At 34.0% G+C, this 17,224-nt stretch overlaps 1 protein-coding gene across 1 annotated transcript in view; it reads left to right on the top strand.

The window, feature by feature from the left end:
- The window catches only part of LOC111052375 (bifunctional glutamate/proline--tRNA ligase), a 71,675-nt gene that overhangs the window by 35,926 nt on the left and 18,525 nt on the right, over positions 1-17,224 (top strand). Inside the window, 3 exon segments of the mRNA XM_039426928.1 lie at positions 6,502-6,706; positions 6,909-7,021; positions 7,521-7,635. Coding sequence (XP_039282862.1) covers positions 6,502-6,706; positions 6,909-7,021; positions 7,521-7,635 — 433 coding nt within the window.

Below are 17,224 nucleotides of genomic sequence, written 5' to 3'. Positions count from 1 at the left end.
TAATTGCAGTGAATAAATATTTGAAAAAAGAGATAAAATGTTCTTGACGACTGAAATCACTGGCATCAGTAAGAATTGAGATTGACAAAGTTCGACTAAATAACTGATGAGTAGCTAAGACTGAGTAGCTAAAAATGAGTAGCGGTTGACAATGAAAGGCAAACTGCACTTGCGCAAATTTCCTGAGTTGAAATGTTGAATAAGGTAAGCTGCACTTGCACAAGACTTCCCAAGTTGAAAAATGTATCTCCTATGAGCATACATGAAGAATGAATGTGACCGCTAAAAAATGTGTACTGATGCTCAGTAAAATTGAAGTGATAAATAATAAATCAAAAGTTCATATTGAGGATTGTTGAAAGCTCATGTGGAATTCATGTTGAAATTACTTACAGTTCATAATAATAATATGATGAATAATTGAAAAACGTTGTACGCAGAAAGCATGGCGTGATTTGCAAAAAGGACGCTTAGTAGAAAAGTCCCGAAAGGTAAGTTAAATTCATAGAAAATATGGTTGAAAAACGTTCACTGATGAAAAATGCGTTGAATGGTTCTTGAATAAGCACACAAACTAGGACATAATGAATGATGAAAATGGATAAAGTTTTCCAAAGATGGACGCGTTAAAAACTGAGATGTTACATCGTATGACTGTACAAAGAGAGTGAGTCTTCTTGCCAAAAACTGGTTGAAGAGACAGGAACTGCCCAAAAGCGGAAACATGACGTCCACGGCAGTCATGAGCACAAACTCAACGAATGAAGTGAAAATATAAAATCGATATTAAGCGAACTGAAGGTGTTGAGGTTGAAGTGACTGTTGAAGTATACCAAAGGAGGTTCAAAAACAATGAAAATACAATTCAAAATACTTATAGACGAATATTAAACTAGAAAACATTGAAAGAAGCAGACGACAACTAGCGCTACTATCGATCAAGCGATCAATGAAACCGTGACGTCAGAGATCGCATGACACGTGAGAAAAATGTCTGCGGACTGTAGCAGCGGTAGATTCAAATGCTACAAAAACAAGATGGACGACCATAAGACTGGCTAAAGTATGAGTTTTTATTCTCCAATTGAATTGCATTTAGGATTTCAATAAGCGTAGAATGAGCTCTTTCAATTAAGCCCTGAGAGTCTGGGTGTCCAGGAGTGACATAGTATGCTTCAACACCGTACAATCTCAAAAATTCGCGTAAACCTGCATTGTCAAACTCACGGCCGTTGTCCATTTGTATAATTTTGGGTAGGGGAAAAGATGAAAAATAATCATTCAGGCGTTCTTGAATATCGATTTGGTTCAAACTTTTTAGGGGATGGACTGTTAATCGTTTGGAAAAACAATCAATCATTGTCAAAAACTTTATTTTATCGTATTGGAAACAGTCAATTTGTAGTTTTTCAAATGGTTTATCTGGAGTAGGAGTGACTTTATATGTGACTCTAACAGGTTGTCTATCATACTTTACTTTCAGGCATACAGCACACTTGTTAATGTAATCTGTTACGTCTCGTAGCATTGATGGCCAGTAATATCTTCTTCTTACCTGATTATACGTTTCATTGATACCTCTGTGGTACGTCTTTCCTTCATGGTGATTTGAAATTATCTGTTTTTGTTCATCAGTATCCACTATATCTAAATTCATTTTCTTATACCTTTTCAGTTTTATCGAATCGAACGTTTCTAATAACACATTTTTAAAATTGTTGAAAATTTTCTCGTACTCATCATACAAAACACCTTCTCGCGAACAGAAAACTCCATATACTGTTTTTGGTTTCAAAAACTCAATACATTTATTTTTCATGTCATCATAATCGTTAGCGTTCCTAAAATAAATGGTCAATCGTCTTTTACCAAAAATTTTTCTTAATTGAGGGGCTTGGTCACCTCTTTCAAGAATAAGTTGGTTATGCTCAATATTAAGCAACTTATCATCATCAGCTATAACTACCTGTTCATTTGAGCTTTCTTGCGAGTGTATCGTAGCTAAGCTGCGATTATCGTTCTCGGCTTCTTGTTCGTCATCATTATTATCATTACTCACGATATTCTCACGATCAATGTCATCATAAGCATTATTATTTACAAAGTTTCCTTGATTAGCATTATTTACTAAGTTATCATTACCAGTATTATCATTCCGCTCGCCTAATGCACCTATTCGTTGAAAAAAATCTTCGTAGGTACTACTATCTATCGAGGGTACGTCAGTGTTAGTATTGAACCTTATCAAATCGTCTATACTTATATCATCATAATCGTGGGGGTCATCACTAGTATTCTCCAAACCTTGAAAATCATTCACAAAACCTCGAAAACCATCCTCGAAACCTCGAAAACCATTCTCTTCATTTTCCATCATAGTGACGTCATAAGGACGGGACAAAGCATCCGCTACAAAGTTGGTTTTCCCTTTTATGTAGGTAATGTCAAAATCGAATTCTTCTAACAAAAGTTTCCATCTTATCAATTTGGAATTTGGCTCTTTAATACTATGAAGCCATTGGAGAGGTTTGTGATCAGTCTGAATTAAAAACTTACGTCCATATAAGTAGGGCCTAAAATATTTACAACACCACACAATAGCCAATAGTTCTTTTTCTATGGTTGAAAGATTGATCTCATTTTTGTTCAATGTCCTTGAAGCATAGGCACAGGTAGATCTTTACCATTGAAAATCTGTGAAAGCACTCCTCCAATAGCAAAATTGCTAGCGTCAGTAGTAACTATGAATTGTTTAGAAAATCGGGTAACTGCAATATTGGACTGTTTTGTAGCATTGTTTTCAGTTTTTCAAATGCATTAACGTACTCCTTATTAGAAATGTCAACCTTGACATCTTTTTTCAAAGCTTGAGTCAGAGGCTTAGCGATTTTTGCATAGTTTTTGATCATTTTTCTGTAGTAACCAGTTAATCCTAAAAATTGTTTTATTTGTTTTTCGGTTTTGGGAATAGGGAAATCTTTGATTGCTTTCAATTTGGCGGGATTTGGTTGAATTCCTTCTTCTGAGATTACATGTCCTAGGTACAACAATTCTCTTTTGAAAAATTCAGTTTTATCGAGCTGTATTTTAAGATTGTGTTCTTTCAATTTTTTGAAAACGGATCTCAAATGTTTCAAATGCTCCTCTAAATTGTCGGAGAATACAATTATGTCGTCCATATACACTAAAACATTCGGCATTCTAGCAAATAGTATGTTCATATTACGCTGAAAAAATGGGGGTGCATTTTTCAATCCAAAGGGAAGCCTTAGAAATTCGAAGTGGCCGTCTTCTGTTGAAAAAGCTGTTTTTGGGACAGACTCTGGGTCCATTTCAATCTGATGGAAACCAGAATATAAATCTATCGTCGAGAAATACGTGGCTCGTCCTATTTTTCCAAATAGATCTTCAATATTTGGTAGAGGATATTTGTCAGCTATAGTTTTTTCATTGAGTTTTCTGTAATCGATTACCATTCTAATTTTCTTTTGACCAGAAGCATCCATTTTCTTGGGAACTACCCATATTGGAGAGTTGTATGGGGAGTTTGAGGGTTGAATTATTTTGTTCTTTAGCAACTTTTCTATCTCAATTTGAACGTCTTTCTTGAAAATTTGAGGGTACCTATAATTTCTTGTGTATACAGGATTGTCATCAACTGTGTTGATTTTGTGTTTGAGTAAGTTCGTCGACCCTAGAGGGATATTTTCAAGTTTGATTATTTCGGGAAATTTAATTACTAAATCAAATATCTCCCTTTTCTCTTCATCATTCATATGATCTGTACGCAAAGTTTCAAAAATCAAATTCTTCACTAATGCAAAATGTTCGGGACTCTCGGTCACTGATTCATTAGTTGGCTCATAAATAGTTTCTATCTCATCTATTTCCATGGGTTCAGGACTGATGGTCATGAGTTCATGAGAAAACGCTAGACATGTACATTCATCATTAACTATATCTACTATACCTTCTTCAATACTAAATTTATCATTTGTTACAGGTTTAAGCAATCCTCGTCCTACATTGGGAATAGACCTAACTGGGACAGTTATCACATTAAAGCCTGGTTTCAATTCAATTCGTTACTACTAGAATTCATTACAAATAATAATTTTTTCGATCCATTATCATAATCTAACGTCTTATCCTTGAAATTAACATTGGCATTGAGTACACTTAGAGTTTCATGTCCTAATAAAATGTCATACTTCTTAGAAAATTCAAATAAATACATCTTAATTCTAGCACACATTGGAAACACTTGTGACGAGTTCATAAAAATATACTCATCTCCTTTTCTTTCACCAGCAGGTGTCTTCACGATAAATTCTTCCTTAAATCTAGTCACATCAGGTGGTACAATAGCGGGATTTATATAGTTCTTCACTGATCCAGTGTCAACAAGCCATTTTAGATTAGAATCATCGACAAAGTACGGGAGGGATTTGTTGATAATCTTCAACTCGAACTGATTGGCGGGTCCCCCAAAGGAGCTGGGCCTAATCCTAAAAAACGGTCTGCCAATTCGTTTACAGCTGAAGTGAGAGAATCGATTTGAGTTTGCATAGATTGAACGAAACTAGTTTCATCAAGTGGAGTGACATTTACGTTAGATTCGTCAATGCAATTTCCTTCCATATAATGAACATCGTGGAACGAATTGTTCCGTGCAGAGTTGTTACTACGATTGGTTGAAACAGTACGCATTGAGACAGTATTTTGAGAATTCCAATTCGGAGACTGTCGAACGTTTTGTGCACCGCCTTGGAAATTACGAAAGTTACTGTTGAAGGATTTTGGTTGGACAGTTTGAAATTGAGACTGCTGAAATCTTGCGTTAAATGGTACTAGATTCTGTTGAGGCTGTTGAGATTGGATTTGTGGAGGTTGTTGGAATTGGTTGTGTTGAAACCTATATTGGTTAAAAGGAGCAGAAGTTTGCTTGAAGGGTTGTTGGAAACTTCGAGGTGAATACTGCCTGAATTGGGGAAACACTGATCGCGGTTGAAAGAAGTTACGCTGCCGAAATTGAGGATTGATAACTGCATTATCAGACACAGATTCCGTAAGTTTCAATTGATTTAGCACAATACTGCAATCACTGCGAAGGGTGTCGCGGGCTTCGTCCAAGTTCTTAAGCTTGTAGACTTTGAGATGAGCTCCGAGTGTTGGATGAACACCGTGAATAAGTGTCCTTACAAGTGTCATGTCAAGTTGTTCAAGAAGGTTTTTGAGTAAGTCGCCGGATACACCGTCTAATTTGTAGCGAGTAACTACCCTGGTTCGTTTTTCGTTTAGTCTGTCAAGAAAGTCAAGGGGATGTTCATGTTGAAAAGTTTTCATGATAGCAATCTCTGCTATGAGGTCTGGAACAGTACGTTTATCGGAAAAGTGTTTCTTTATGAGTTGAATAAGTTCGATTACATTGGAGCACTCACTATTTTGAACTACGCTATCAGCTGTGCCTTCTAAGTTGTGAAGTGCAGCGGTATACAAAAGCCAGTGGTTCTGGTCACGTTGAGTTTTTTCGATAGCATCATTACAGTAAAGTCTGAAAAGTTCTTCAATGGATCTGAGAAATTTGGGAATTTTATCAGGTGTCCCATCGAACTTGGGAATAAAGTCCAACAGATGTTTGGGGATAGTTGCCATAGTGGAAGAGTCTAATTTGGAGGGCTTGATGAGTTGATTTGAAGCAGAAGAAAGTGAAGCTGAGGTAGAAGAATTCATTCGTTACTTACAGTAGCAGCAATGGTAAGAACTGGATTTACTTCCGGTTGTTGGATGAAAGCGTTCCGGAAGGAGTCTGCCAGTGTGGTTGCCAAGATGAAAGGAGTCCGGTGGCGTGGTTATCCCGTGTAGAAGTTCCGTTGAAGTTGAAGGTTCACCTCACTTAGTCCTCCGATAGGTTCCTTTTCAAAGTCGAAATAAGCGATCGCGACACGAATCGGAAAACTAATATTGTCAAACGAACAACATCGGAAAACTGCGCGAGGGTGGTTCGGGCGCCAGTTAAGGAACTGGAATAACCAACCGGCTTTTTAAAAAGAATTATTTATTTCAACATTCTAATACATCTAATACATGGTTATAAGCGATGTACGCTCTACGAGCTCTGGCAACAGACTGACTCGAAAAAGCAACTAAACTAATGGCTAGTAAATAACAATGCATAGCTACATCAGCATTATAAAGGGGGTTACCAAATGTAACTTTTGAGTAAAGCTAGAAAATTGTACTCAATATCAATATTCTGTAGTATAAATTTGAGAAAGGACAGTTTTGGGCATAAGCCTGTTGTGCCTTCTCACATAAGTGTAATATTTTCACATGACTAAATACATAAATAAATTTTCACTCACGTTTTTTCTCTTGGACTGTGTTAGTTGATAATTAATTGTTCTGGTTCAAAATATCACATGTATCATCCAACGTATTTTTAGACTCATTGTTTTAAGTTTTGTATCTTTCTATTGTTTCTTGTTGATTTTATTCTAGGAAGGATAATCGAATTGTTAGTGTCGATGCAGAGCCCAACCTAGACGACAAGGATTACAAAAAGACGCTGAAAATTACGTGGCTAGCTGATTCATCTAAGGCTCCACTCATTCCTGCCCTAATTACCTACTTCGATCACATCATCAGTAAGCCGGTTCTGGGCAAGGATGAAGATTTCAAAACCTACATTGGACACAACACAAAGGTATTATTTATTCACACATCAATAAATTAAATAAATGAATAAGTCAACTTATTTTCTCCAGTAAAAAACATTTACAAGAAAGGAAACTAGGATATTAACTGATCACTATTACCAGTAAGTGTGATCAGTGTAGTTTGTTTTCGTTTTGAAATGTATAGTTGTTGCAACAAGGATTTTCATTATGAAACATTTTTCTTTTCAGACCGAAGTGAAAATGCTGGGTGATCCAGAGTTAGCGAATGTCAAGAAATCTGAAATCATTCAACTGCAGAGAAAAGGATTCTTCATTTGCGACAGTCCTTACAAGCCAGCCAGGTCAGTCAACATATTTACTATTCAACTCATTCTATAAATTCTCGATTATTTTGTATATATTCAAAGTTTCTGAGATTGGTAAATGTAGAGTATGTTCGAGATTTATAGATTTCAGGGAAAAAATCCAATATCTCCTCCATTATAGGTATATAGATAGTTCTGTCTAAGTACCTTGGCCTCCAACTATCCAAATAGGTAGTTTCTTGAACATAAGTACTTGACATTTATTTATTGTCATAATAGCAGTACCAACATATTGTTCTTTGAATTTGAACTTGCCTTAGATATAATTCGAAATAAATGAGAAAATTATGCTAATATAATTCGATCATTTCCAAAACTCACTAACTCAATTTTTGGAAATTTTCCAGGAGGGCTGAAAAACTTTATATTTTTTATACAATGTATATTATAAATATTCATGAATATCTTCAGTCATAGTTAATCTTCAAGTGCATTAGTGCTTATCTTAATTTGAGGTTTCTGCGTATTCTTTCAGCATCCATTCAGGAAGAGAATCACCCATCTGCCTATTTTTCATTCCTGACGGCCATACAAAGGAAATGCCAACTCAAGGCCCCCGAAAAAAGATCGAGGAAATCTCTGCCAAAGAGGTAAGAAAACACAAGTTCAATATAATATTATTTTGACAATTACTATCATCCATTTTACGAAATTCCATTAAGCTGAGCTATTTTTTTAAACAGTTCCTATTATCTATTTTACAAAATGTGTACTGTTCATACCGCATGAATTACTGTAAATCTGCAGATTCATTACCACTTTATGGTCTATTGATCCCGTATTTCTAATTCCCAAGCTCTTAGTAATCGCTGCGGTATAATATCAAAATAAAGTCATTGTCCTATCAGCATTATTTTCAGTTAAACTTTTTCAAATTTGGATATTCTAATTATCAATAATAAAATCAACTCAGTTGAATTGACTTGATACTTCATAACATTTTCTCTAAGCTCATTTTATCGATATCGTTCATCTTCAAATAAAGGTGAATAAGAGTTTTTCAAGTACATGCAATAGTATTTCCTTAAGTAGTGAATTTTATATTCCCAATAAACCATATTCTCTTGCTATTATCTTTTTTCGTTAGGTTACTCAGATGTTTTTTTCTTTCTCTCTCTTGCTATTATATAATCTTGAATTGTTTACCAAGTACTCGCTTTGAACTACTTGCATCTTGCATTGTCTATTTTTCTTCTACGTGAATTCTGAAACAGTTTTATGTCATGCATGGTCTTTTGGTCTTTAGCTTTAGCTCTTCATTTATTTAATTATAAAAATTGGTGATTCAGAATGTTGGTAAGTACTTGGCTATTCATGTAGTGAAATGACAGTAGACCAGTAGTTACATTCACATGAAAATTATATTACACAAAGGAAAATGTAAGGGTCCAGGGGATTAAGCGAACAGATTTTGAACAGTATAAGTCAACAGCCTTAGCAATATGGTAAAGGTAGATGATAAGTTATACGTAATTCAAAAATACACGTGACTTTTTTTAAATTGACAATTTTTTTAAAATACACGTGACAATTTTTTTAAATTGACTTCTACAAAATGAGTGATTTACATAGTGATGATGTTAGTGGAAGCAACAGTGGGAATGAGTGTATAATTGTAAGAAAATATCTAAAACCGGAAGAAAGTGAATGAAGGAAGTAATGAAATTTTCAAGAATTACTAACTATGAAATAGGTCCGGACTGATATAATTACAAGCAACTTTGTTATCTCGATGTTATCCCTGAAGATGAGAAGAATCGTATATTGCAACAATTCAATAATATGATCAAAACAAGTACCTCATTGGACTCATTTACATTACTGTATTGTAATATTACTTATTACTAGTAATGAGATGGAGGTCCAGAAAAAGTGATAATGATGCCAACTTCAATAATGCTTCCTAAAATAATTAACGTATCATAATATTTGTGAAAGTGTATTAAAATATATTGAAATTTGTGAAAAAGCATTTCTTCCTTTGCATGGAATTAATCCTAAACGTGTACACAGTATTCTGCAGTCACTGGCTGCTACAGGTTAATCCCCAATTGATGGAATAGGTAAACATAGTAATAGGCTAAAAATAATTACAGATGAAAGTACTAATTATGTGCTTTTTTGAAATCTTTAAAAAGGACAAAAATCGCATTATTTTATTAAAATATACTAGTGCCAGATATCTGCTAGAAGAACTAACTATGTCAAAGCTCATTCAATGTTCATTACGTCAAATTCTGCTAACAACCTATATTATGAGTAATTACGACAAATCTTTGAAAAGAGATTTAAAATAAAGTTTGGCTAACCCGGCACACCACCAACTACCAAGTGAGCAGAAAATATTGATGATTAAACTGCTTGTTTTTCAATTTGCAAGGATGATACATTCCGATCAAGAGATACATTTTCGGAAATTAGAAACGTTTTATAAATTAAAAATCTGGTGTGGTACACTCACACAACTTTCCTTGCTCATATTCGAAACTACGATCAGATAACTACCAAGTGAGCAGATTCACTAACCAAGTGAGCAGAAAATATTGATGATTAAACTGCTTGTTTTTCAATTTGCAAGGATGATACATTCCGATCAAGAGATACATTTTCGGAAATTAGAAACGTTTTATAAATTAAAAATCTGGTGTGGTACACTCACACAACTTTCCTTGCTCATATTCGAAACTACGATCAGACTTTTGTATATGTGTATATATAATTGTTTTCAGAGTACTTTTTCCTTTGTGTAAATTGTGAAATTCAATGATTTTTTTTAGTCGCCATTTTTTAAAGTCGTCAAAACAGCTGTTCTACAGATGAAATATCTCGACTATGTGTTCTTTTTATGAACTGCTCTACCTTCCTACCTCATGCACGAGAAGGAGGTTACAAAGTCCATTTCTCAAGGATGGGGTGGACCCCCCATTAGTTTCCCAGAAAGGAGACTCATGCCAGTTAATAGAGCTGATAAATAACTATACAGAGTATGAATTTGAAAAAAATCGGTCAAGTTATTTTGAAAAAATCGTGAAAAACATGGTTTTTTAGTAATTATCCGCCATTTTTCTCAAGAATATTACGGAGCTCCTGTAATTTTCCAAGGAAAAAACTCATGTCATTTGATAGGACTTATGAATAGCTTACCCATGGTTGAATTTGAAGAAAATCGTTAGAGCCGTTTTCGAGAAAACCGAGAAAAACCTGGTTTTTGGTCATTATCCGCCATTTTTCTCAAAAATATTACGGAGCTCCTGAAATTTTCCCAGAAATGAGACTCATGCCAGTTGATAGTGCTTATGAATATCTATCCATGGTATGAATTTGAAGTAAATCGTTAGAGCAGTTTTCGAGAAAACGGTGAAAAACATAGATTTTAGTCATTATCCGCCATTTTTCTCAAGAATATTACGGAGCTCCTGAAATTTTCCCAGAAATGAAACTTATGCCAGTTGATAGGGCTTAAAAATAGCTATCCATGGTATAAATTTGAAGAAAATCGCTAGAGCCATTTTCGAGAAAAACGTGAAAAGCATGGTTTTTTAGTAATTATCCGCCATTTTTCTCAAGAATATTACGGAGCTCCTGTAATTTTCCAAGGAAAAAACTCATGTCATTTGATAGGACTTATGAATAGCTTACCCATGGTTGAATTTGAAGAAAATCGTTAGAGCCGTTTTCGAGAAAACCGAGAAAAACCTGGTTTTTGGTCATTATCCGCCATTTTTCTCAAAAATATTACGGAGCTCATGGAATTTTCCCAGAAATGAGACTCATGCCAGTTGATAGTGCTTATGAATATCTATCCATGGTATGAATTTGAAGTAAATCGTTAGAGCAGTTTTCGAGAAAACGGTGAAAAACATAGATTTTAAAAGTCATTATCCGCCATTTTTCTCAAGAATATTACGGAGCTCCTGAAATTTTCCCAGAAATGAAACTTATGCCAGTTGATAGGGCTTAAAAATAGCTATCCATGGTATAAATTTGAAGAAAATCGTTGGAGCCGTTTTCGAGAAAACCGTGAAAAACATGGTTTTTTAGTCATTTTCCGCCATTTTTCTCAAGAATATTACGGAGCTCCTGAAATTTTCCCAGAAATGAGACTTATGCTAGTTGATAGGCTTATAAATAGCTATCCATGATATAAATTTGAAGAAAATCGCTAGAGCCATTTTCGAGAAAAACGTGAAAAGCATGGTTTTTTAGTAATTATCCGCCATTTTTTCCGCCATCTTGAATTGAATTTTATTGAATTTCTTATTGTCGGGTCCTCATGGTATAGGGACCTTAAGTTTAAAATTTCAAGTCGATCGGTTAATTAGGAATAGAGTTATCGTGTTCACAGACACACACACACACAACACACACACACACACACACACACACACACACACACACACACCACACACACACACACACACACACCACACACACACACACACACACACCACACACACACACACACATACACACACACAGACCAATACCCAAAAATCATGTTTTTGGACTCAGGGGACCTTGAAACGTATAGAAAACTTGAAATTGGGGTACCTTAATTTTTTTGGAAAGCAATACTTTCCTTACCTATGGTAGTAGGGCAAGGAAAGTAAAAATACGGTATCAGTCCAGTCAACGAAGTTTTATGGAGGGAAAAGTTAGGAAGACAATTATGACCCCGCGGTAAATTGAAACGTATAGAAAACTTGAAATTGGGGTACCTTAATTTTTTTGGAAAGCAATACTTTCCTACCTATGGTAGTAGGGCAAGGAAAGTAAAAATACGGTATCAGTCCAGTCAACGAAGTTTTATGGAGGGAAAAGTTAGGAAGACAATTTATGACCCCGCGGTAATTTCTGTTTAGGGTGGTAAGGAGGTAAACATATCATAAGTTCCCACCACTAAACCCTGTGCTAAAGGGGTGGGGGTGGTTCAATGGTACATTTTTTTGGTTTCTCGCATATAACTCGAAAACTATGCATCTTACAGACATAACTATTCTTTACAAAATTAAAGCTTACATTATTTCCTACAAGATTCATTCCTCAACTTCTTCTATATCTTAGTTTTTGATTTATCCGCTCTTGAAGATGTCACATCTTTTATTATAAACCGATTGAAAAATCCATGCTGATCATGAGCTTATACAGCATTAAATTATCTTCAGTTTGTTGTATAACTAACTATTTTAGGCATTTTCTTATGAATGTAAAGCAGCAGCTTTAGTGTGAAATCTTCAGTTTTGCAACAATTGTGATATTATACATGAAATTTTTAGTATATAATGCTCTATAAGCTCAGGATAGGCATGGATTTTTCCATCGATTTTTAAAAAATTAGAGCAAAATAACTAAAAATTAAAAACATATATGTATTTTTCTAAAATATAATTCCTTCAAGAAAGGATATCTTGAAAACTATGAAATATATAGAAAAAGTTGTGAGATGAATATTTTAGGAAATCATGTAAGCTTTAATTTTCTATAGAATAGTCATGTCCGGAAGATGCATAATTTTCGAGTTATTATGAGAGAAACAAAAAAATGGTACCTTTGAACCAACCCTACCTCATAACACAGGGGGTAGTGTTGGGCACTTAGGTTATGTTTACCTCCTTACTACACTAATAAGAACTGAGGGGTCAAAAATTGTCTTCCAAACTTCTCCTTCTATACCTTTTTTGAGCATTCATTGCCTGGACTAATAGAAAACTCCCTATCAATAGAATAGAATGACTTTTTATTTGATGGCGTGATGAAGAGTTAAATAACGGAAGCCAGGAATAGCCAGGAATTTCCAAAAAAACCTCCCAACCCGAATATCACGGCTAATGAAGTGTATTACAGACGTTAGTTGACTTTATTTCATTCAATATTCATACTTTATTATCATCCAAGTCCATATTCTATAATTATGATTAATCAGTTGTGAAAAAAGGTGCTGATGAAGTTTCTAACATTCTGAGGATATTCGGGATCTGGTTGTTTTCTGTGATTCATGTGCAGGACAGAACAAGAATTAAACGATAAGATATTTTCATTACATTGTTACAAAATGTTATTTGATTCTGTGAATTTAATAAATATTTCCCATAAGAGGAGAATCATACTAAGATCTTTCTGTGATTAATCTCTTTTTGAGATGATTCTGTGATAGAAATATTTTCCATAAGAGAACATTAATACTAACTTGGAATGCGACCGAAATATGAGCATTGTTAATATAGAATCATACACAGAAGCACCGGATGATTAGAGGGGGGGATGTGCTTACTAACAGCAGGGTTAATCTGACTGTCCTTTTACAGTCATTGGTTGTGAAGAAGAGATGAGTTTCAAAAATTGGACTGAGCTCGTGAGTGGATTCTATCAGAAGACTTGCTCATTCAAAACCAGACTAGTGAGAATTCTAAAAATTAAGAAAGATACTTCATTAATTGCCGCCAAGAATTCGCTCAGTGGTCTTTTCCATACCTATTCTGTAGGACCTTAGTTTGACAAGCTGATTTCAAGAAGCTTCTACGAGAACCTTAAATCATCAGATACTCTTATTTATTTAAGTTTTTCTCTGTCTTGTAACTTATGTCAGAGGTATTTATTAAAAATGAAAAACAATTTACAATGTGAAAAAAATGTTGGTTACATACTAAGATTATTTTCCTACTTCTATCATGCATCCCACTATAGAGTCTATAAAGTAATATTCTTATTGAGTGAGGACTCTAGGCTTATATTACTAATATAGTAATATCGAGTGACCTGGCTGGCTCAGGTCTGGTGTCAGAGTTTTCAGGTGGCAACTGATCAATTTCAGGGCCTCTGACATCACCTAACGACTCCTTTTTAGGCAGCCGGGACCGACAGCTTAACGTGTCCATCCGAAATACGGGAGTGGACCGAGATAAATATCTTGCCCGGGCCGGGATTTGAACCCGGGCCTCTGAATCATAAAGCCAGCATCTGGCTCGACTACGGCCACTCCTTTATATTAATATAGATTGTCTATAGTGATGTAGATAATATTATACATTATATTATTGTTGGCAGTCAATCTGACTTTTGATAAATCAAAGTGAGTAATTTCATGTGAGTGATTTCGCTATTGTTTTTCTTATTTAGAAAGTATCAATATCAAAATAAATTATTTTTCTATCAATTGTTTTTTCTAAATGAATCAAACATCACATAGAATAATAGTTTATCAAATTTATATTCCTGTAAAGTCAATGACCAATGTTTTAAAGTTTACCATCATAGATTTTTTTCAAATTTTACTATTTATTATAATTGAAAACTAGTACAATATTCCTGAGAGGTGGGATGAAATTAATAATTATTTGGTTTAATGATAAATAATGAGAATCGCAGTGCACATTCAAGCTAGCTTGAAAAAAAGTTATTCAAAAAGTGGGTTAGCAGGCTTTGTCGACTGTTTTCTGTATTCTGTATAAGTAATCTCTTGACATGGGTTTTACACACTCAAATTATCAGATTCATAAAATAGAAAATGATTGTTGATTTTCAAATGTTTGACTGCTTGTCCATACTGCATTGTTTTAGTAATTATGTGTCTGTAGTTATCAATAGAGCACCGTTCCTGAAGCTTCATAATAACAATAACTATGATGCATCAACATAAAAATAATATTTTTGTTAAAACCTTATCAATTGCATGACATGAATTTCGTTGAACTGGTAATTTTCATCTGTGCTCGAATTTAGATTCGCTTTCAATTTAGAAATAGTTGATATTGAATAGTTTAGTATATGAGTTTGTCTAGCTATCAGCTAGAGATTCATCTGATAAACTAGAAAAACCTTGATTAATTTTTATTGTTATGAACGACCATTTACAATAACATGAAATTACTCACTTTTGCAAAAATAAATGAAACTCCTTTCATAGACACGACTTGAAATATTTATTTAAATATGAAATGTAGGCCTATATTGTTAAGTACTTATTCTGGTCATGTATCCATTATTTTTAATTCTACACATTGCATCGTATTATAAAATCAATTCTACTTTCGATAAATGGCTTTTTTATAACAAAATTAGTAGGAAATACAAAATTAAGTGGTGAAGGATGTAGGCTTTACATCTTTATATAGGCAAATAGGCAAAATCTTTCGCTATGATGAGACTAGATGTCAATCAATAAATAATGTAAACAATTTTTTTTTCGTGAACGATATTATTTCTTTGAAGTTTTCCAATTAAATCAATAATGTACGAGTATTTTTCTACTCACACTTAGTCAATCTCGTTCTAGTCTCTTTGAACTCTTAGTTTTTTAATTTCTTCTTAAATAATAGAAGTTTGGCTGATTCGTTATAGCGGGAACTTTTGAATTTTGTCCGAATAGAAATACGATTATGAGTTGGCCGGTGAAAGTAGAACGGATCTATATACAACAATATAGATACAGTACTCGTGGGATAACCAGTTTGTCTGCGTTTGGTGGGGGAAGGTGGCAATCTCAATTGTCAAGATCAGCTGAGCAGCGCTCAGACGGCAAGGCTGTGTGTGAAACGGCTTTGAAATTCAAGTTTATTATTGCAGTCTTGTTAGTAGCCTACCGTACTTTTCTACGTTCTACCACGTGTGTGTTTGTCAATTATTCTTGTACAATATGTTTGGAATGCAGTGAATAGGTTAACTCAATGCTCTCGTCTCTATCTGTCGATTGTAAGTTGTACTTCAACTGTAATTTTCTGTTGTAAGTTAATGAATAGTACTGTATTTCGTAGGATTCCTTTATAATCTATCTCATGAATGATTTTATTGTATACTCCCAATTAAAACTTCTCCACATATGTTAGTTTCACTTGTTTTACCGGTTCAATTATCGACTTGCTGTTGGATTTTAAATATCTTCTAAGTTATCATTTTCAATATAGTGCGCAAGGTTTCAGTAATACTGTATTCGTTATCTATCTTTTGATTAAAATTTTCTTCTAGCTATCAATGTAGTTGTGTAATCTTAACTAATTTGTTGACGCATTTAATTTTAAAGTTTCCTGGATCTCTTTTAACGAGTTATGAATTTATCCTGTTCAAAATAGAAAACTAGTTGCTTAGGGTTTAACAATATACTTTATATTAATTTGGCCTTTGTTCCAAATGAAACATTTTATAAATGAATAACATGTTTTTTTATCTTGGAAACTTCTATCCTTGTCAATTATTTGTTGTCTAATGATTAATGTGAGACGTGTTAAATGATTCATCTTGTGAGTCGTTTTCCTTTTTCTATGAATCAATTTTCCTTCAAGACTTCCTTTTTGAAGACTGTTAATCGAGGAAAGATTTTCCAATTCACAAAAAATATTTCTACGGTTCATCTCTTTCCTCATCATTGTCATTACCTGATACATAAATAAATTGCGAAACAGGCTGCTAATATCACAAAGTTGAAAAAAAATTAGTAAGCATTATTTTCATCGTGTTATCGTCAATAGAAATTAGAATAGTGCAAACTGCAGTAGTAAGCACTATAAGTAAATTTTCAACTACAAAATCAGTAAGCCTAATATTCAGCTTATTTTATTTATAAACAATGTTTTGAAAAGAAGGCTATGCTCCTCAAATTTTCAAATGTATCTTCTAATTTATTCTATTTGTTTCTCGGTATAACTACTTTAAAAGTTTTAATTCTCTCATTTTAGGTATTTATTCTGTATTGTGCCTTTCGCTAAAATTTCAGCAGTAGTGGCGCAGTTGTGTGCCTGCACTTTTTTAAAGATGATAAAGAAGACAATTTTGAATAAAATTTAGAATTTAGAAATAGGCCGACACATCTAGAAAATACCTGAGTCTATACCTAATTCATGCAGGTGAACGGGCTAGAGTCAAGAAAACTTCAATTAATCTTGCCATGCCTGATTTAATAGGTTTATACTATAGAAAATCATTACAATTTGAAATAATTGAAAAATACAAACAGTCTCAATAAACATTGGCAACTAAAATCGAACAACAGAAACAACAATTTCATGTTACTTTGTTGACATTCTTCATCTGATTCGGGGGCGCATTACTATCCCCGTTTAGATAGCAATACGTCACAAAACCAAACAATATCAGTCATCAAATAACAAATAATTAACTTCAACATAAAATTACTCAAGAAAGAAAAGCCCGTTGAACCCAAGTTTCGTCGATAGTAACCCATATAAC

The sequence above is a fragment of the Nilaparvata lugens genome, chromosome 4 (assembly GCF_014356525.2).
Source record: "Nilaparvata lugens isolate BPH chromosome 4, ASM1435652v1, whole genome shotgun sequence".
In the NCBI taxonomy this organism is placed as follows: Eukaryota; Metazoa; Arthropoda; class Insecta; order Hemiptera; family Delphacidae; genus Nilaparvata; species Nilaparvata lugens.
The sequence above is the reverse complement of the archived record's forward strand: the minus strand, read 5'-3'. Positions and strand labels throughout refer to the sequence as shown.